This window comes from Microcaecilia unicolor, chromosome 3 (genome assembly GCF_901765095.1).
Source record: "Microcaecilia unicolor chromosome 3, aMicUni1.1, whole genome shotgun sequence".
In the NCBI taxonomy this organism is placed as follows: Eukaryota; Metazoa; Chordata; class Amphibia; order Gymnophiona; family Siphonopidae; genus Microcaecilia; species Microcaecilia unicolor.
In genome coordinates this window covers 402,384,064-402,405,798 of record NC_044033.1, presented here as the reverse complement: position 1 = coordinate 402,405,798, position 21,735 = coordinate 402,384,064, and the positions used below count along the sequence as shown (strand labels likewise).

At 44.1% G+C, this 21,735-nt stretch overlaps 1 protein-coding gene across 2 annotated transcripts in view; it reads left to right on the top strand.

Moving 5' to 3' along the window:
- Positions 1-21,735, top strand: part of MMUT (methylmalonyl-CoA mutase) — a 91,097-nt gene that overhangs the window by 48,101 nt on the left and 21,261 nt on the right. For both annotated transcript variants that reach the window (XM_030198754.1, XM_030198755.1), the window contains exons 7-9: positions 3,081-3,192; positions 7,134-7,249; positions 19,986-20,101. In XM_030198754.1, coding sequence (XP_030054614.1) covers positions 3,081-3,192; positions 7,134-7,249; positions 19,986-20,101 — 344 coding nt within the window. The remainder of the gene's footprint in view (positions 1-3,080; positions 3,193-7,133; positions 7,250-19,985; positions 20,102-21,735) is intronic.

Below are 21,735 nucleotides of genomic sequence, written 5' to 3'. Positions count from 1 at the left end.
ATACATTGCAAAATAAGACAGCAGATGTAAATTCTCAAATTGGACGTATTCCAAACACTAAAATTAACATAAAATGATTTTTGCTACCTTTGTTGTCTGGTGACTTTGTTTTTCTGATCATGTTGGTCCCAGTCTCTGATTCTGCTCCTTATCTGTTCTCTTAACTCCGTTTCCCAGGCTTCCTTTCCATTTATTTCTTTACTTTCCTCCTTTCTTCATTTTTTGCACTACATCTGTAAGTAAAAGCTGGGTCCTCCGCGGACTTGACTGGAGGAGGTATAGAGTGGATCCAGCTTTTGCCTATTTTCTCCATTCATGTGTAATTTTTCTCCTCTTTTTCCTTTCCCTCATCTCTGTTAGTATGCAACTCCTTCCTCTCTCTTCCCTCTCCTCCATCCATGTCCAGAATTTTTCCTCTCCCCCCCCCCCCCCCTCCATCCATGCCCAGCATTTCTCTTCTCTCTCTCCTTCCCTCCATCCAGGTTCATCTCGCTTCCTCTCTCTCTTCTCCCCTCCATCCATGTTCATCTCACTTCCTTTCTCTCTCTCTTCTCCCCTCCATCCATGTTCATCTCACTTCCTCTCTCTCTCTCTTCTCCCCTCCATCCATGTTCATCTCACTTCCTCTCTCTCTCTTGCTTCTTCCCTCCATCCATGTTCATCTCACTTCCCCTATCTCTCGCTTCTCCCCTCCATCTCACTTCCCCTCTCTCTCTCTCTCGCTTCTCCCCTCCATCCATGTTCTTCTCACTTCCCCCCCCCTCTCTCTCTTCTCCCCTCCATCCATGTTCATCTCACTTCCCCCCCCCCCCTCTCTCTCTTCTCGCTTCTCTATTCCATCCATGTTCATCTCACTTCCTCTCGCGCTCTCTTCCCTCCCCTCCCTCCATCTATCCATGTTCTTCTCCTTCCTTTGTCTTCTTTCCCCTTCATGTGCAGTATTTCCTCTTTTCCCTTTCCCTCATCTCCGTCAGTATGAATCTCCTTCCTCTGTCTTCCCTCCCCTCCATGTCCAGACTTTCTCCTCTCTCCATCCATGTGCTTCTCCTCCTCTGCTTCTCTCCCCTCCATCCATGTCCAGCATTTCTCCTCTCTCTCCCTTCCCCCTCCATCCATGTGCATCTCCTTCCTGTCTTTCCTTCCCTCCATCCCTGTCCTGCATTTCTCCTCTCTCCCCTTCATCCATGTGCATCTCCTTCCTGTCTTCCCTCTCCTCCATCCATGTCCAGCAACTGTCCTCGCTCTCCTGCCCAACATTTCTCCTCTCTTCCCTGCGCTCCACTCCATGTCTAGCATTCCTCCTCTCTCCCCTCCATCCATGTGCATCTCCTTCCTGTCTTCCCTTTCCGCCATCCATGTGAATTGTAAACCAAGGGACACAGGTTCAAATCCTACTGTAACCATAGGCACCTGGTATAAGAGGCTTGGGGAGGCCGCAAGCCCCAAGCGTCTCTCTCTCATCCCCCAACCCCCCGAATGCAGCATTTATCCCTCTTGCTCCCTCCCTGCAGTCCTTCTAGTTTAATCAGATCGCCGCTACTGACAGGATCTCTCTCATCCCCCCACCCCCCGATGCAGCATCTATCCCTCTCAGTCCCTCCCTGGCCGTGTTCCCTCTAATTTGATTTAGATTGCCCATCTCTGCCGGTAGCAGCACACCAACATCGAACTACAGCTTGCTTCGGGGCTTCGGCCTGACTGCATGATGTGCCCAGCCCCGCCTCCTCTGACCAGCCTTCCTTATGGTGTGTCCAGCCCTCACGGAAGCAGGAAGGCTGGTCAGAGGCGGCGGGGCTGGGTACGTCATGCTGTCAGGCCGAAGCAAGCTGTAGTTCGATGTTGGCGTGCTGCTACCGGCAGCAATGGGCGATCTAAATCAAATTAGAGGGACCACGGCCAGGGAGGGAGTGAGAGGGATAGACGCTGCATCGGGGGGTGGGGGGATGAGAGAGAGCCTGTCAGCGGCAATCTGATTAAATTAGAGGGACTGCAGGGAGGGAGTGAGAGGGATAGATGGTTTCGGGATTCAAAATGGCTGCCGAAAGTTGAAATCTCGCGAGGCCGCTTCAACTCTCAGCAGCCATTTTGAATCCCGAGACCATCACAGCAACAGGATGCAGGGCAAGGACAGAACTCCGGGCAGGAAAGAGGGGGCTCTTTCCTGCCCCTAAGAGGTCACTAGACCACCAGGGCAGGAGATAGTAAGTAAGGGAAGGGGAGGCTAGGATAGGCCCCCTGCCTGCCCGCCCGTTTGTCCAGAAATTCAGACAAACAGGCGGACTGGCAAAACCCGTCCGGATGCCTGGACATGTCCTCAAAAAGAGGACATGTCCGGGTAAATCTGGACATATGGTAACCCTAATCCTGAGGCGTAGGCAAGCATGAGCTGTAGTCCAGCACTAATGGCCTCTAGCGCCTGCATTTGCTTTTGATCATCCAGGCCTTAGAGAATTTTCTTTCTACTGAGAGTTTGTAATTTTTCCTAAGATGTTGAATGGTTATCATTTTATTGGGGTTTTGAATTGTTTATCCACACTGCAAGATCTGTTGTTTTAGCTGCTAATCTTTGTTCTGTTTATGAATTTATATATGCCTAATAATATAAAATTGGCCCCTTAAAATGTCTTTTCACGGGTTTTCTTCCTCAACATACTTGATCCGGTTCTGTTACATTTTTGCAGGGTTTTTTTTTGCCCCTAGACAGACAATTTTATTTACCTTATTTATAGTTTCAACCCCCCCCCCCCCCCCAACATTTCATTCAGTTTGAAAGAGTGAAAAGATCTGAGAAGGCTTGTGCAGCTTTAATAAATTGGCACTTAAATTTAATGGTGGGGAGTTTAGGTAACTTTCCCTTGACCTGCTGGAGTATATGGATGCCATGCTTAGGTTTGTTTTAAAAAGCATTGACCAGGTGTTTCATTGATTTGCCTGTTTATACCACTCTTGTAGCATATGTAAACTACTTGTTTCATTCTTTACACAGAAATCTACCTGTTTTATTTCGAAGTGGATAGGAAAAACATTTGCATCTTCTAAGTTGTCACTAGCATAGTGTGGTGCTGTTTTCCCGTTTTTAGCTTATCAATGAGATTGAAGACATGGGTGGAATGGCAAGGGCTGTTGCTGAGGGAATACCCAAGCTTCGAATTGAGGAGTGTGCAGCTCGAAGGCAAGCCAGGATTGATTCAGGTACAGTTTTGAATTTGGGCCAGATGGTAACAAAATATATCAGCCATGTAGAAAGAAAAATAAAATGTAAAATTTAAAAGCTAGGCCTCTAGTTTCTATAGTAGCCTATGGCAAGATTAGAAAGTGTAACGTATAGAATTTTGTTTAAAAAAATATTTAACTAGTTGAAACATGTATACTTATAGCATAACACAATGGCGTATTTCCTCTTTGCACTCACTCCACTTCCCCCTACACTTACTCTGCTTTTCTCTTCCCTCCTTGCACTCATATCCTTTCCCATCCCTTCCCCCTCCAAGTTGTCCATGCATGTTTTTAATCAGCTTCTTTTCTTCAGTGCAGCTGAAGCCCTGTAATGAGCCCAGATCCTCATTATTCTGCTCGGCTATGGGGCTTGGGATCTCTGGGTGACACTCAACTAAACTTGCAGTGGCCTGGTTGTTCCTTCCTGTAGCACCAGAGCTTGGGATTCCTGCAGCACATTCAACTGAGGGTGGCTGAGACTTTCCCACCTCTTACCGTTTTTTATGCATAATTTGTTTGCACACATTCACAGAGACAGGTGACCAGACTTTTCTTAAGGTCACTATTGCTTCAGCAAAAAGGGCCTTAAAACTGTGTGTGCAGTACCTTTCAAAAATCTTCATATCCTTATTGATTTTTTTTTTTTAACTAAAAAAAACCAAAACAATTTAATGCATTTTTATGTAGCCATTTGTTTCACCGATCTACACAATGTACTCTACATTTTCAATATGCAAAAACAATTTTTATTTTTGTTACAATTGTACCCCGCGCTTTCCCACTCATGGCAGGCTCAATGCGGCTTACATGGGGCAATGGAGGGTTAAGTGACTTGCCCAGAGTCACAAGGAGCTGCCTGTGCCTGAAGTGGGAATTGAACTCAGTTCCTCAGTTCCCCAGGACCAAAGTCCACCACCCTAACCACTAGGCCACTCCTCCACTTCAATCATAGAAATAGTTGAAAAATATTTAAGAATAAGAAATAAAAAATATTTTGATTGCATAAGTCTTCATACCTCTTCACTCAGTAAGCTGGTGAAAGCATTTTTTGCAGCAATAACAACAATTAGTCATTTAGGATAAGTGTGTACCAACTTTGTGAAACAGGATGGTACAAGTTTTGTCCATTAATCTTTACAGAATAGTTCAGGCTCATTCAGACTGGGTGGGAATCATCTATGGACTGTAGTCTTCAAGTCTTGCCCCAGATTTTCTGTTGAATTCAGGCCTGGGCTTTTACTGGTCCACTCGAGGACATTCAATTTCTTCTTGTTGAGCCACTCCATTGTTGTGTTTGCTTTATTTTCCCTTGTAAACATAAATCTTCTTCCCATTTCCAGGTTTATGGCAGTCAGCAACAGTTTTTCCTCCAGTATCTGTCTGTACTTTCCATCATCCATATTTCCCCTCCATTCAGGGCCGGTCTTAGGCAGAGGCGGCCCCATAGGGCCCCGTGCCTAAGGGGGCCCCGCTCGGACGACTGCAATGCGCATCATGATCCCGCTCGGCCGCTCTGCCCCCGCCACCAGCGCCCACCCCCCACTTGGGCCCGCTGAGCTCCCCGGACCAGACCCCGACATTTGCAGCGAGCCAGCGACGGCCCCGACAGACAGTTGCAGCGACGCCAACGGCTCACCTCTCCAGCTTTTCACTTCCCGTTCAATGCCCCGCCTTCTGATGAGGTATTTCTACAGTTTTGCAACCACATCCAAAACGATTTACCTGGGGCAACGGAGGGTTAAGTGACTTTACCCAGAGTCACAAGGAGCTGCAGCGGGAATCGATCTCAGTTCCCCATGACCGAAGTCCGTTGCACTAACCACTAGGCTACACCTCCACTCCAAGTTTCCTGTTTCCGCGAGGGTGGGAGTCACTGAGCGGGAAAAGCTGGAGCCTGATCTGAGGTGAGCCATCGCTGTGGTGCGAGAGCGTGCAGTGGAGCAACAGACAGGGCTACAGTTTGTGCCATTAAGGCAAGGTATGATAGCTTTTTTTCTTATAAGGAACCAGACCTTTTTAAATTAAAGTGGTCTTGTTGATTTGCGAATGGAACCTGATGATTCGTCATGTTGCCTAACTGCTCATTTCCGTTGTCATAGGCCTTTCCCTTCATTTCTCCCTCTCTATACTGTTTCACAATTTTAAAGACTATTGGGCTATTCCTTCACTCCATAAAAAAGGAAAACACCAATAAATAGCAAAAAAGCATTAAGATTCATCATGAATCTTAATGCTTTTTTGCTATTTATTGGTGGTTTCGTTTTTTATGGAGTGAAGGAATAGCCCAATAGTTAAGAGGATTAAGAGAAGTCCAGGCTCTGGATTCTTTTTGTATGCTGTTATTTTGTTCAAAATAGAAAAAGAGTGGATGAATCTTTTCAATCATTATTTTTTTCTTTGTTTATTTTACTTCAATATTTCTCATTTGTTATATTTATATGATTCCCTAATAGGTGATTTATAGATTCCCTAATAGGTGATCTATAGAAATGATCAGATTTCTCTTAGGTCCAATATTCTGTGATTCACCTCACACCTTGGTGGATGAACATATTTTTATAAAAGGTTATGTTTTTACAATGGTTAACATATTTCAATATTTTGCATCATTTTTAATGCCAGCATTTCAACTGCTTTTTGGTTTTCAACTTTGTCATATATATTCTTAAAAAGTGATATATTGAATAATCTTATCAATGGGGTGGAGCTAGGGTGGGGCGGGGCTAGGATGGGGCCCCACCAAATTGGTCTGCACAGGGCCCCGCACTTGCTAAGACCGGCCCTGCCTCCATTTTCTCGTCTCCTGTTCCCATGGCTTGAAAGCATCCCCATAACATAATGCTGCTACCACCAGCAGCTAGAAGGGTGTGCTTGCTATATGCCATATATATCACAGAGCATTGAGACCACAAAACATCCTACATGCATGCCAGACTCTTGACTTTGAAGGGACAGCCTAATCAAGGCAGTGTCTTAGTGAGGCAGATTGTTTCCACTTAGCTGTGCCCCAGAGGAAATGCAAGCATACTGAAATCTTCGTACAGCCTAGCCTTCCCACAATCTGTACTTGCACATCTGATACATTATACAAACAAGCATGGACTGGTCTAGTCATAGGGAATCAATATGCAGGAAACAGTAGTCACTGCTATCCTATAAATAGATTTAAATGTCAATATCAGGATTTTGTAGTTAATTATATGGCTAATAGGCAACTAGTGCAACTCAGGGCTGGTGTGGTATGCTCTTATGGAGAATATTCTTGCAACTGAATTTTACATAGGCTTTAGGGCTTTAAGTGTGGAGGCTTGAAGTTCTGCCAAAACAACTTTTACATAAAGCAAAGAAAAGCAGTTGTTTGCTTAACAGTTTGAAAGTCACTTGCAGAGGAAGAAAAGGTTTAAGGTGCATAACTTATAAACATTGCACACAGTTATACACTGATCCTCTCAGCTCTTAATGGAAAGGCATCCAGTCTCGGAATTTGTTACTTCCTGATAGCCATACTAAGAGTCTGAGTGAATACTGCTGGAGACTGAATTATCACCTCACACTTTCATTGCATGATGGAAGCATATTGGCAGGGCAATGTGGAATAGCATGCACTGCCAGTTCTGTATCACATATGCTGCTGCTTTTTCAGAATAAGATATCTTGTGTTTCCAGTCTCCTTAATCCAATAGAAAGTTCAGGACAACAAAAAGGGGCTCAGTTATTCTAACAGCCATCTAAATGATTAGAAATTATTTACTTGAAACTGATACTTTCCAGTATCTAGCTGTTTCCTTTCTTCTGCTGATTTTCCCGGTTAAACCTGCATTAAATTGAGCAGATATAGTTCAAAGAACAATATTTTAAAAATCAGGGAGCTAGGAGTTTAATTTGAATGTTCTTCATTTTCATTTGTGAACAAACAGGTGCTGAAGTAATTGTAGGTGTTAATAAATATCAGCTGGAAAAAGAAGAGACGGTGGAAGTTCTGGCTATTGATAACACCTCTGTGCGCAACAAGCAAATCGAGAAGATTAAAAAGGTGTGTTTGTTTTTAAAAGCACAAATTCACAGAATCTCACCAAGTTTGGGAACTGACCAAAAGCCAAAATTATATTTATGGAGAGGGTACAAGAAAGGACATCCAAGTTACAGTACTTTTTGAATTTGACTAAGATCTCTGTATATGCTTTTGTCTGTGCTATGGATGTATAGTGAGGCCCTTTTGGATTGGATTAGAGTACATGTAGTAACTATGCTTTCACTGTAGCCAAACTGCCTCAGTATAACTGCCTATGTCATATTAGCTTGGATCTGTTAATAAAGAACTTACTAGGATTAGCAGAACATAAACTAATTGATAGTATATTTAAAACAAATTTATGGAATATTTTTTTCAGTCAGTGCACAATAAAACTGAAATTTGTTACTGGAGGACATGGTAAAAGTTATTAGCAGCTAAGTTTAACAAACACTTGGACAAATTATTAGCCAATCAAGGTGGGATTGCCCCCTCCCCCACCTTCCTTCTAAGAATGAGCAACAGTTAATTAAATCAACACTAGTAGGATATGTTGAGTATTTTAAAATGTTCTGGATTGGTCACAGTTGGCAACAGATAGCTGGGCAACTTAACAAGTGTGATCCAAGAGTGATGAACTGGGCAAGAAGAGACCATATCCTGGCAGACGGACCATGTCACAAATCTAGACTCCCACAAATTGTTCCTTGACCAGGGGGTGGCAAACTGTTTTTGTCTTGTGAGACAAATCCAAGATGGATCTGTTTTGCAGCATTCCTAAACGGAGAGGTACCAGTCTGTTTCTAAAATCAGAAGGCAGGCTAGTGCAGGTATCTTTTTCTTTCAGGGCCGATCTTCAGTATGTGTATTTTCTGATACTTTTCTGGTGGCCAATTCTTTAATAAAACTCAAGAGACAAAGAAACCTTAATACTCATAACTTCTTTTTGAATGAGACTGTTATGGTTTCCACTTCATTGTTCTACCTCAAGATCCAGTCTCTAGTTATCACAGTCTAGATGTTAAAGAGAAAGTTAATACGCTTCCTTAGTTTCCTCAACAAGGTATCAAGGATTCTTTTGGATTTTAGAAAGGAGTCCATCAGAATAGTGTATGAATAAAAAAAAAAAAGGCAGAGACCACATGATGTGCTGAGGGGAACAGACATGCTTCAGTTCCTCTCCGGGGTTCCTGCACCCCACTTGACTTTTTTTTTTGCCAGCTATATGGACGGTATCCCCTCGCTTAGATTGCTGTCGGTACATGAACAGATTCTTGACCCAAGTGGAAGGTCCTATGGTGGGGAAAAACAATAAAAAGGAAGCTGAGAGCTCACATCCTGTTGAAGTTTCTTCAGCTTCTGCCTTCACTGTGCTGCAGCTCCCTCAAATTACAGAGCCAGTGGAAAAGGTGCTTGAACCCAGGCTGGGTCAGCTCTCAGGCCAGTTTACCAGCTTGAAGTTGCTTCTTGCAGAGATGATCTGCTGCACCTGAGAATTTGAACAGCGAGTGTCCATCTGTTTGGCGCTTCATGCTATTATATCCTGCAATCCTGAAGATATTCAATCAGGACAGGTGGCAAACGTTTGACACCCCTCAGGCAGCGCAGGAGTATTTGCTTGCCTTCCAGGGAGCTGCAGGACTTAAGACCTGACTGCTGCTTGGGCGAGGGCAGAGATGGTGTGCTGTTAATAAAGGGAGGGGGGGTCAGCGTTCTATATTGACTTCTTACTTTACTTGTTCATGGTATATTGGTATGTTCTGGGAGAGAATTTCTTTCATAGAGGAAGGCTGGTTTTGATTAGTTTTATCCTGTTTTTGTGAAGGTGGTGTGCGGGGCCACAAACATCAGTAATTGCTCGCATTTCAGCTGCATGATGATGTGGCAAGAATGGCATGGGGATGGTAGGGAAATGGTTGTGTTGGCGGGCAGGAAGGGGGAGGGTGGGAGGTGAGTGGGGATTGTTGGTTTGCCTGCTTCCTGGGGGAATGTTTGCAATTTGTGGGTACATATGGTCATAGGCGGTTGGTGGCCCAACTGTTTGGGGAGGCTAAAGGGGGCGGGGTTAGGGGTGGAGCCAGGGGTGGAGCTTAAATCCATAATTGTCTGATAACACACAGAAAAAATAAATAAATAAAAATAAGTCACAATTAATACCTTTTATTAAATTTAGATATTAAATATGTATCATATGTCAAAGAATAAAGTGGTTGCTCAAAGCATATACTAACCACAATCGCTCAACTGTAAAACACTATGCACAAATTTGTGCAAAAACACACTCAGAACCTTACTGTACCATAACACTAGGCAGACCCTAATACACCAATATACCACCCATACGGAAAATGCAGATCGTCAACAATATGAAACAAGGGATCATAATATCACAATTCTCACGTAGAGCCACAAAACACCCTTTTAGGGTGGATAGTGTTCACAATGAGCTCCTTTTATTAACGACTATATGTAGATCCTTCAAGAGGTAGTGTGTCGTGATTTAGGCTCTAAAACCCTTTCTGATGTTTTGGTGCCACCTCAGTAAGGCCAATACACAATCTCTCCACTGCAAAACAGTATACACAAACTTGTGCAAAAACACACTCATATCCTTAGCAAACCATAACAGCACTAATTCCAAGGACAGGGCGCCCAGAGCTCATTAATGAGGACCAGGAATGGTTTATGCAGGGGCAGCAATCCTTTCTTAATGTGCAGAACATGCTACTGGCCCTTTCTTATTGTTAGTGGTTACTAGCTTGGATGTGGAGCATACTTTTCTCCAAGTTTGAGGGCCTTTTTTATTTGAAACCTCATCTTATGTAGAACTGGAGGAATGGTTCTACAGGGTGGGGGCCATGCTCTATGCTCATCCCAGGGCCGTGTTGCTCGTTAATGGTGTCCGCATGGCCTCTATCTCTTGCAGGACCTGTCCCTCTCCCCTTTGTTTTTTCTGCTATCTTTGGAACCCCTTTTGTGTACTCTACGAGCATCAGAGGAACTGGTGGATGTGGTAATACACCTTCAGGTTATTGAGGTCATGGCATTTGCCAGTGACTTACTTTTGACCCTTACCGAACCCCAATCCTCTTTACTAGCTATGTTGCACTTAATATCAGCTTATGGGCGCCTTTCAGAATTTTGACTCAATCTTACTAAATCTAAGGCTCTGCCCTCTTCATCTGGGGTGCGTAGTGAATGGAGGAGTGTCTTTCCCCTCATTTGGGTGGAGGATTGGATTAAGTATTTAGGGGCAATCGTCCGTGCTAGTAATATCCAGCATTGTTGTCTGTGCGTCCAAATGGATGCTTGGGCTCTGCACTTATCCAGTATCTTTAATGGGTCAAATTGCCTTATTCAGTATGATCTGGCCCCATGGTTGCTGTATGTTTTTCAGGTGCAACTGGTGTTCCTCAGGGGCCACAATGGACGAGTGTGTCATCGTAGTTAGCAAGCCTATGTGTGACTTGGTAAATGTGTCAGGCTTCCCATATCCATTGCACAAGCCCCATTCCCATGGGGGGGGGGGGGGGCGGGTTTGGTCCTGTTGAATCTGTGGTATGTAACGATAACTTGTGCGAGGAGACATCTTAATGATTGGTATCGGGGAGTGGGGGACTTCTGTTACTGTACTGGAAGCTAACCTTTTTTGTAGGATTCATTTTAGCTGCCAGCTTCACACCATTCTGGATCACTCTCCCCTGCTGTTGAAGCGGAATGTGTTTTTGAAACAGGGACGGGGCTGCTTGGTGCTGGCTCTGCAGGTGACACCACTTTTCAGCGGTAGTGACTCCATTTTTGGCTATCCACCATAATCCAGACTTATCCCCGGGCACAGAATCAGCAGTGTTTGTTTGCTGGGAAGCCTTGGGAATCAAGTACTTGTTGCAGCTTCTTACTGAGGATGGTCATTTGAAGGCTTTCTCAGATCTACAGGCTAGCTTCCACTTGCCAACATCAGACTGTTTTGCTTATATACAACTGCATCACTGTGTGCGGGGGTTGCAGTGGGAGTATCTGTGTGAGGATGTGCAGGACACATTGAATGAGGCCCTTGTGTTAAGCTCTAAAAACTTGCCTATCATCACATATACAGTATTCTAGTGAATAATTGGATTATGAACGATTGGCTCGGCAGTGGTCGGCCAACGTAGCAGTGGACATCACTGGATTACAGATTAAAGTCAGTATGTTTGGGGTGCAACAGTATCTGAGCTCCACTTTCCTTTGGGAATTACAATATAAATTTGTCCTGAGACTGTACATCTCTTCTCACAGAGCTCAGTGGGTAGCCTTTACGGGCACAGCATAGTCTGGCTATTTTGGATCATAAGTTCTTGAGCTGTCCTCAAACCTTTTGGAGCCAAGTGATTCATGCTACTGCAATGGTTCTGTCCTGCAGGGCTGGACCCCCATATCTTGTTTGAGGATTACAAATAACATAAGAGTAGCCATACTGGGTCAGACCAATGATCCATCTAGGCCAGTATCCTGTTTTTCAAACAGTGGCCAAGCCAGATCACAGGTACCTGGCAGAAACCCAAATCATGGCAACACTCCATATTACAAATCCCAGGGCAAGCAGTTACTGCCCATATCTGTCTCAATAGCAGACTGGACGTTTCCTCCAGGAATTTGTCCAAACCTTTTTTAAAACCCAGATACGCTAACCGCTGTTACCATACCCTCCAGCAAAGAGTTCCAGAGCTTAACTATTCATTGAGTGAAAAAATATTTCCTCCTATTTTTTTTTTAAGTATTTCCATGTAATTTCCTCGCGTGTCCTCTAGTCTTTGTACTCAGGATTTTGTAGACCTCAATCGTATCTCCTCCCCTCATCCATCTCTTTTCCAAGCTGAAGCGCCCTAACCTCTTTAGCCTTTCCTCATATGAGAGGAGTTCCATCCCCTTTATCATATTAGTTGCTCTTCTTTGAACCTTTTCTAATTCCTCTATATCTTTTTTGAGCTATGGCGACCAGAACTGAACGCAATTCTCAAGGTGTGGACGCACCTTGGAGCGATACAAAAGGCATTATAGTATTTTCGGTCTTATTCACCATCCCTTTGTTAATAATTCTTAGCATCCTATTTGCTGTTTTGGCCGCCGCTGCACACTGAGCAGAAGATTTCAGCGTATTATCTTCAAAGACACCCAGATCTTTTTCTTGAGTGCTGACCCCCAAGGTGGACCCTAGCATCAGGTAACTAGGATTCGGATTATTCTTTCCAATGTGCATCACCTTACATTTGTCCTCGTTAAATTTCATTCTCCATTTGGATGCCCAGTCTTCCAATTTCCTAAGGTCTTCCTGCAGTATTTCACAGTCCGCATGTGTTTTAACAACCTTGAATAGTTTTGTATAATCTGCAAATTTGTTCACCTCACTCGTCGTCCCGATTTCCCTATCATTTATAAATATGTTAAATAATACCGGTCCCAGTACAGATTCCTGTGGCACTCCACTGTTCACTTTCCTCAATTTAACCCTACCCTCTGTTTTCTGTCCAATAACCAATTCCTAATCCACACCAGAACCTTACCTCCTATCTCATGACTCTTATTTTTCTCAGGAGTCTCTCATGATGAACTTTATCAAAAGCTTTCTGAAAATCTAGATACGCTACATCAACCGGCTCACCTTTATCCACATGTTTATTCACGCCTTCAGAGAAATGAAGCAATTTGGTGAGGGAAGACTTCCCTCAGCTGAACCCATACTGACTCTGACCCATTAAACCATGTTTGTCTACGAGTTCTATAATTTTATTCTTTCCTTCGTCATATGTTTTTGCTGGCAGAGAAAGTTATTCTTCTTTTCTGGAGAGACCCTTGCCACTCTCTCTGTCCAACTTGATGGTCTGAGATGATTTCCTTAATTTCATTGGAACGGTTGGAGGTGGAGGATATCACCTCTGTATGGGGGTTATGCTTCCAGCGTTGGGAGCGTTTTTGGTCTACTCTACAGCCAGCGGCCCGCAGCTAACTTCTGAATTAATTTCTGTGACTCGTACAACATAGAGAACATAAGCATTGCCATATTGGCACAGACCAAAAGTCCATCAAGCCCAGTATCCTGTTTCCAGCTGTGGCCAATCCAGGTCACAAATACTTGACAAGATCCCTGAACAGTAAAACAGATTTGTGCTGCTTATCCTAGAAATAAGCAGTGTTTTTTCCCAATACATCTTAATAATGGCTTGTAGTCGTTTCTTTTAGGAAATTATCCAAATCTCCTGATGCATTCGTTTTTTCATATACTGATGATATTTTTGTCCTGTCTCCACTCTGATCAAGGTTATTGAAAAATGCATTTCTAAAGTTAAGATGTGGACTCATGATCACTTTCTTAAGCTAATGCAGATAAAACAAACATCTTATGGTTCAGCAATTCTTTGACCGACATTCCTGATTCTGTTGCCTTATCTGATGGGTTGTTGCTGCCGGTAACTTAGCATTCTCGAGTATTAGGAGTCTTCTTGGACTCAACTTTATTTTGTGAGATTCAGATAACTAATGTGGCTAAGAAAATATTTTTCAAACTTGGTTGAAATTGATCAGCTCATATTTCATGATGAACACTTTGCTGTTGTCAGTCTTGGATTATTGCAATTCTGTATATATTGGCCTTTCACAAAAGTTAATGGCTAGATTGCAACTACTTCAGAATACAGCTGTGAGGATGATTTTTCCATGCTCAAGATACCATAGTGTTTCTTCTCTGTTGAAAACTTGTCACTGACTTTCTGTACATGCCACAATGATATTTAAAGTTCTCTGTTTTGTTTATAAAGTAACCTGTGACCTTGTACCTTTCTCCTTTATCTGTTCAGTTGAAAATGTAGTCATTCTGAGGTTCGATGTTTGTTGTTTTTTTCTTCTACTAGTGGTCTGAAATATAGCAAGCACTGGAGAGCCTCTTTTTTTTGTTTGTTTTTCTGTTTCTGCTTGGAATGATCTACCTTTAGCACTGACCACTAGGCTACTCCTCCATTCCATTTAAGTGTACGTCGGATAAGCACATGCTCTGTTTTAACTGCATGCCGTACTTCGGTCCCGTTTTTGGTGCCATCAGTTTCTATGGGGACAAACTTCGGTTTAGCGCACCACTGTTCCTTGTCGTCAGCAGCAGATGAATCCATTAACTAATGGGTTGTATCCGCCTACCAGCAGGTAGAAATAGAGAACACTGAAAGCACATGGTGTTCCTGGACGCCCAGCCCCCTCTGCCTTCAGTATATCTTTATCTCCCAGCAGGTGTGGACGTCGCTTTCTCAGCTCCTGGATTTCTGCCTGGGGTGGCTCCTGTGCTTTGCCAGTAGAGCAGGGGGGTGTTGTGGCTGATGGTGCCCACTTTAAAGGCATACTTGGTTTTCCCTGTCCTTGCCTTACCCCATTCCCCCTCCTCCCAGAGTTCCTCTGTGGCTGCCTGCCTCTAACTTTCCTCACAGTAAAAAAAAAAGAAAAAGAAAAAAGAGAGAGGCTCGCATTCTCAGCGTGGCGATTTCTGAGGCTTTCTCCAGAGCTCCTCGTTCAGTGCAGCTTGACCGAAGCTCATTTGACTCGGTCTCCTGAGGTGAGAGTGGTGCCCAGCTCCTCCGGGGAGGTTCCCACTGACAGCGCTCTGTGCGGGTTAAGTTTTGGCGTGAAGGCGCCATTTTGTTTTCTGTATTTGATGGCTGCTGAAGGGGTTAAGCACTGCTCCCACTCTGGGAAACGAAGATCAGCAGCGGGGCTTTGCAGCTTATGCTGCCTAGATGCTAATGCTGGCACGAGCATGGCAGGCGGTGAGTCTCTCGCCCGACAGAGTTGGCAGTGGGCGCCATCTTGGAGGCGCCGCATGACTCGACCCTCGTGGTTGCAGAGGGGTCTGAGTGCGGGGGGACGCCTCGTTTTGAGGTTTCTAGAGGAGCTATTGCCTCCGCTTCCCCCAATGTGGGGACGGAGGTACAGGGTGAGTTTTTTTTTTCTCCCCTGAATTTGTGCTGTTGATGCATAAGGTTTTTATGTTAAAAAGAGCACTGCCTGAGGCTCCTGACAATTCCTTTCAGACTGGGTTTCTTCCAGTTCTTGATAGCCCAACGTCTGCTGGAGACTTTATTTTTTCCCCCGAGCTTTTGGCTGACACTAAGCGTAGACGAGTGAATACCCTGTCTGAAAGGGACTCTTCACCCTATTCTCCCCCATGGTCTAGTTTCGGGGAGTCTGAGGGGTCGGGCAGGCCTTCATGGACTGATCCAGACGAGGGTGGCTGCGTGCCACAGGAGTTGGATGACCCTAAAGTAGTTTGGATTTTCTACTGCGACGAGCTGCCAGCTCTCATTTCTGATGCCTTACATAGTAACATAGTAGATGACGGCAGAAAAAGACCTGCACGGTCCATCCAGTCTGCCCAACAAGATAAACTCATATGTGCTACTTTTTGTGTATACCTTACCTTGATTTGTACCTGTCCTTTTCAGGGCACAGACCGTATAAGTCTGCCCAGCACTATCCCTGCCTCCCAACCACCAGCCCCGCCTCCCACCACTGGTTCTGGCACAGACCGTATAAGTCTGCCCAGCACCATCCCCACCTCCCAACCACCAGTCCCTTACAGGCCCTTTGTATTGAAGATCCTGACAAGGGCACTGCCTCTTCTATTAATCCTAGGATGGCTAGTACTTAGAAGCCTTGTCAGGCTTTTCCCATGCATGCTTCCATCCAAGAGCTTATTTTAGGTCAATAGTCTGACCCTGATGGTCTCTTGAAGGTGGACAGGGCTATGTGTCACCTTTACCCTCTGAGTGAAAGTCAGTTGGCCCTCTTTGGGATGCCTAATGTGGATGTGTTAGTCACGGCTGTGACTAAAAAGACTACTCTCCCGGTGGAGGGAGGGGTCATTTTGAAAGATATGAAATCTCGGGCCTTTCCTTACGGGCGGCTATTTGCAGTTCCTATGTAGCCTGGGCCTGCATTTCCTGGTTGCAGCAGGCAGTTGAGCAGCCCGCCAATGGAGCGGGTTCCCTCGCTGAGGTCGGCCCGCGTGTGGAGTCTACCCTTTTCTTTTTTGGCTGATGCTCTTTATGATCTGGTCAGAGCTTCGGCTAAGCAGGTCTGTGGCGGTTGCTGCCCGCCGCCTTCTTTGGCTCTGGCATTGGGCGGCTGACATGGCCTCTAAACAAAGGCGCCATCAATTTCTATGGGGACAAATTTCGGTTTAGCGCACCACTGATAAGTGCAAGATTCGCTTATATGCATGCTTTAAGACCACTCCTCTGCAGGAAAGACTCCGCATAAGCGCGCGAACGGAATATGGAAGCCGATTGGCACATGACAACCAATGAGATTTCAAATTTACTGCCTCTTTAACCTCCACAGGCAAAATAAGCGAAAGAATGTTGTTAGAGTGTACACTGGAGTTGTCATCGTTGCGCAACTGTAAGACTTTTAACACTGGCTGAATGAATAGAAGTTCTTAAAAAATTAGAAAACAAACAAAGTCAAGCATCTATTGCTAAAGAATATGGTGTCAATCCCAGTCAAATTTCATGTATCTTGCAGCAGAAAGACTAGCTTCTGGAAGACTGGCAAAACGATACAAATCCACACCGGAAACGAAAACAGGCAGGAAAAGCTGAGGAGATAGAAGATGCTCTTCTTCGGTGGTTTTCTCAAGTCAGGAGCAGACAGTTTCCTGTCAGTGGTCCACTGCTTATGGAGAAAGCTTAATCAGCTAGCTGAAAGTCTTGGACTAACTGAATTCGAAGCCACTGTTGGATGGTTGGAAAGATGGAAGGAGAGGAACAACATAAAATTCAAGAAACAGCATGGTGAAAAACAAGATGCTGATGACTTTGGTGCTGAAAATTGGGTTGTTTCAGTTCTTCCTACCATCTTGAATGAGTTTGCACCTCGTGACATTTTCAATGCTGATGAAAACGGTCTCTACTGGCGAGCGATTCCTGATGGAACACTTGCATTCAAACAAGCCGAAACGACAGGAGGTAAAACGTCGAAGGACCGACTGACAATCCTCCTTTGCTGCAATATGGATGGGAGTGAGAAGTTGGAACCCCTCGTCATTGGAAAGAGCAAACAGCCCTGTTGCTTCAAGAATGTTAAGCGACTTCCTGTGTCATATGAGGCTAACACAAATTCATGGATGACGGGAAATTTGGAAGCAGTGGCTAAATAAGTTAGACACTAGAATGCGGGCACAAAGCGTCTGATTTTGTTGCTTTGTGATAATTGTGCTGCACACAGTGATGATGTTAGGCTGTCTAACGTCAAGGTGGTCTTCCTGCCACTAAACACTACCTCTCTGATCCAACCTCCGGATCAGGGCATAATAACCAATTTCAAACAACATTATCGGGCTCTTGTGCTACGTCGTTTGATGAGCATTATGGATGACCAGACTGGCAAGGATAAACGTGCTGTTGAACTGGCTCGTAATCTATCACTGTTGGATTCCCTACATATGCAGAAAGAAGTCTGGAATCATGTTACACAGGCAACCATTGTGAACTGCTACAAGTGGGCAAGCTTTGTTAGGGATGTGGAGAGGGACGAAACAGATGCAGCTGTTGCAAACGCGTCAGATGAACAGGCTGTTGACATCCAAGCCTGTGTTACTGAAGAGGAGTTTCATCACTACGTAGCTGTTGATTACGATCTACAAACAGTAGATGACAGCACTGATGTCCAGATATGTGCCTATACGCAGGCAACAGCTGATGATGAAACAGATGAGCAGCGAGGCACATGCTGACGAAATTCAACAACCTCCTGTCACTTTTGCAAGAGCTCTGGAGAGTCTCAACACCGTGCGGGCCTATCTGGAGGCTACTGGATGTCAGTGCTATGACAGTTTTTACCGTCTGGCAGACGTAGTCTATGGAACTCATAGACACAAGAGTGTACAGAGGACTATGACTGATTACTTCAAGTAAGCCTAACGTCAGTTAACGGAGACTGTATACTGTACATATAATAAACAGTTCTGTACATATGTTTATCAGATGTCAAGCTTCTTTGGGTCACAACGGTTAAGTGCACGCTCCGGTTAACTGCATGTATTTCTTTGGTCCCAGACCCTTGCACTTAAGCGGATTGCACTGTGTCTGTGTGTATGTATGTATATCTATATATACACACACACATATACACCCCCCCATAAAAACAGAAAATATATATTCTTGAAGCAGCTCTGTGACAGCCAGTGGCAGTTGCTTTTTCTGGACTCTATGTGCAGATCCCAATGACTGACTCATTCGAAAGCTGTTCCTCCTCCCCCTCCAGCGTTCTGGGCATGCGCTTAAGAACTGTGCTTGACCCACAACTCTTGAACGCATGCACCATGCACAATCTTCCCCCTGAGCTCCCTAATGCTCAACACTAACAGCGTGCCTAAATTTGCATATAATTAGTGTTCAGCTTTAGGGAGTTGCTTCACCGCACTGATCAGGCAGTATTTTTCCGGTGCTGTTCAGAACACCACCAGACTTTTGAGCATCGGGGCCTAAAACAGCAGGAGAAATATGATCAAATTTCTGTAATCCAAAAACAATGTGCATGGCAGCATTTCCGCTGATAAAAAGCTTGAAGCAAGAAACTTGACCACAAAGATGACATTAGTAATAGAAGTGTCATTACTACATGATTATTCTGTACTGTTTAGAGAAAGAGAAGATCCTCAAGTACTTTACTCACACATCACCAAGTACAATGAGAGACCTAGAAATTGTGACTGACTGATACAGAAATTGTCCCATGACCTGATTAAAGAGAATTTGCAAATGCATCTTCTTAATACTCGCATATAGGTTGTACTGTACAGTACTGCCCTAATGAACTCTGAAGTGAAGCAGGAAATCTCAGACTGAGATCTCCATAGGCCCTGGCTAAAGAGTGACAAAAAATTTCGAAGCAGTGTACATTCAGGTACAGTAGGTATTTTTCTGCCCCTGCAGAGCTCACAATCTAACTTTGTACCTGAGGAAATAGAGCCATACTGGGTCAGACCAGTGGTCTATCTAGCCCAGTATCCTGCTTTCAACAATGGCCAATCCAGGTTACAGGTACCTGGCAGAAACCCAGTTAGTAGCATCATTCCATGTTACTAATACCAGGGTAAGCAGTGGCTTCCCCCATGACCATCCTAATAACAGACTGTGGACCTTTCCTCCAGGAACTTGTCCAAACTTTTTTTTAAACCCAGATACACTAACTGCTGTTACCACATCTTCCGGCAGTGAGTTCCAGAGCTTAACTATTCTTTGAGTGAAAAAATATTTCCTTCGGTTTGTTTGAAAAGTATTTCCATGTAATTTCATTGAGTGTCCCATGATCTTTATACTTTTTGAAAGAGTGAAAAATCGATTCACTTCTACTCCTTCTACATCACTCAGGATTTTATAGACCTCAGTCATATCCACTCTTAGCTGTCTCTTTTCTAAGCTGAAGAGCCCTGACCTCTTTAGCCTTTCTTCATATGGGAGGAGTTCATCCCCTTTATCATTTTGGTCGCTCTTCTTTGAACCTTTTCTAATTTCACTATATCTTTTTTGAGATACAGCGACTAGAAGTGAATGCAATACTCAAGTTGAGTTCGCACCATGGAGCAATACAAAGGCATTATAACATTCTTGGTCTTATTTTGTATCCCTTTTCAAATTTATTTCAACTGTAAGTCTTTCAGTTGACTCAAAATTTCTCTGGTGTGCTGTTATGAGACTTTGGTTTGGGTCATAATTTTTAAATATTTTTTTATTAGGTGAAATCTTGCAGAGACAATAAAGCAGTACAGCAGTGTCTCGCTGCCATTACAGAATGTGCTGCTACAGGAAAAGGCAATATCTTGGCCCTGGCAGTGGAAGCAGCACGTGCCAGGTATGTAAAGAAGATATTACTGTTTGAATTTAGATTTAATTTATGCTTTCACTAGTAGTTCAAAGCAAGTTACCTTTCAGGTACAGTAGGTCTTTCTTAATCTAAGGTGGTCATTTTAGAAGGGTTGTCGGGTGAAGCAGTATTCCAACCCAGTCTAACTGGCACTTTATTTGGAGGGGATGCATCCTTGAAACAGTGTTTGCAAAACATGAATCATGTCGGATTATTGGTCCCCGACCTGGCATTGAGTTTAAAACTCACTTAAGCATTTTAATAGCGCCATATGAACAATACTAAAAATTTGGGGAGAGAGTTTCTCATAAGTTTATTAAAAAGTGGAAAGTTTGAAAGTAAATTTGGTTATAAAAAAAATTTCCCCATCTACTAGTTAATATGAAGAGTTGGGTGTTTGTAAGTCTTGCAGTGTAAAGTTGGCACACCAGCAAGTTACACTGCTGAAACCATTAGATTTATTGGGTTAGAACTGTGGAAGAGAAAATATTTTTTTTTTATAAAGACACCATTGGGATCTATGAATGCACACTGAGATCAATTCTGCTGCATTCTTGCTGTGTATAAGATTCTCCTTACACAGATTGCATCCTAATAAAACTAAACAGTCTACAACTGGCAGGCCACCAAGACCACGGTGAAGGACCGCTTTGCCTTTCTCTTTAACAACGAGGTGCTGAGTGACGTTCACTTCCTGGTGGGCAAAAGGGATGGGGAGCCAGCACATCCCGGCGCACAGGTAGTGGCTTCACATCCTCCTCTATCCGCATAAATGTGTGCATGTGTACAAATTAGAGAGGGCAATTTCTGCACACTTGCATCACTTTGGCAGGGAGCAGAGGGTAGTTAGTGTGTGATGTTTAAATTTGCCATTTTTTTGTGATTTTTATTCTCTGCTTCTGTTGCATTGTGTATTGATCTTGAGAGCAGCATTTGGATTTATTAACTACCTTTATGAAGAGATTCACCCAAGTCGGTGTAAACTGTTTTGTGCAGTCACAGTAACACAGTCAGTGATGACAGATAAAGACCACATGGTCCATCCAGTCTGCCCAAGAAGGTAGCCAGAGCCGCACCCTCTGTGCGGGCCCCAGTCACCCATGGTTGTCAATCTCTACCATGCCAACCATATAGGCAGCCAAACATTATGGAGCCTTGGTTATAACCACATATCACCCCCAAGTATTGCAGACAGTATTCAACTTACTAAACAAGATATCTTCACCTCCCCCCGAGTTGCACAGCATCCTCACTTATTGCACATGACAATAAAGTGGCAACAAGAAGCACCCACAAAACTAGAGGGCAAGGAACCAACAGAGTCAAAACCTGAGACTAGGTCACTGAGGGCAGCCCTTTATTAGAGGGAAGGGGTTGCTTGCATCTGCCAAGGGCTAACCCATCAGAGCATAGATTGTAAGGACAATCAGGAAGCAACATGAGGGAGATAAGACTTCGGCTTGGCTGAGAGGAGGAAGAGATAGCATTCAAAAGAATGGCCAGTAGGAGTAATGGTATACATTTAGCAGGAGTAGCTGTAATAACCTGCTGGACTACATTACACACCATGCACTACTCATATACTACAGCAGGAAGTAACATTAGCATTGAAGAACCTAAGA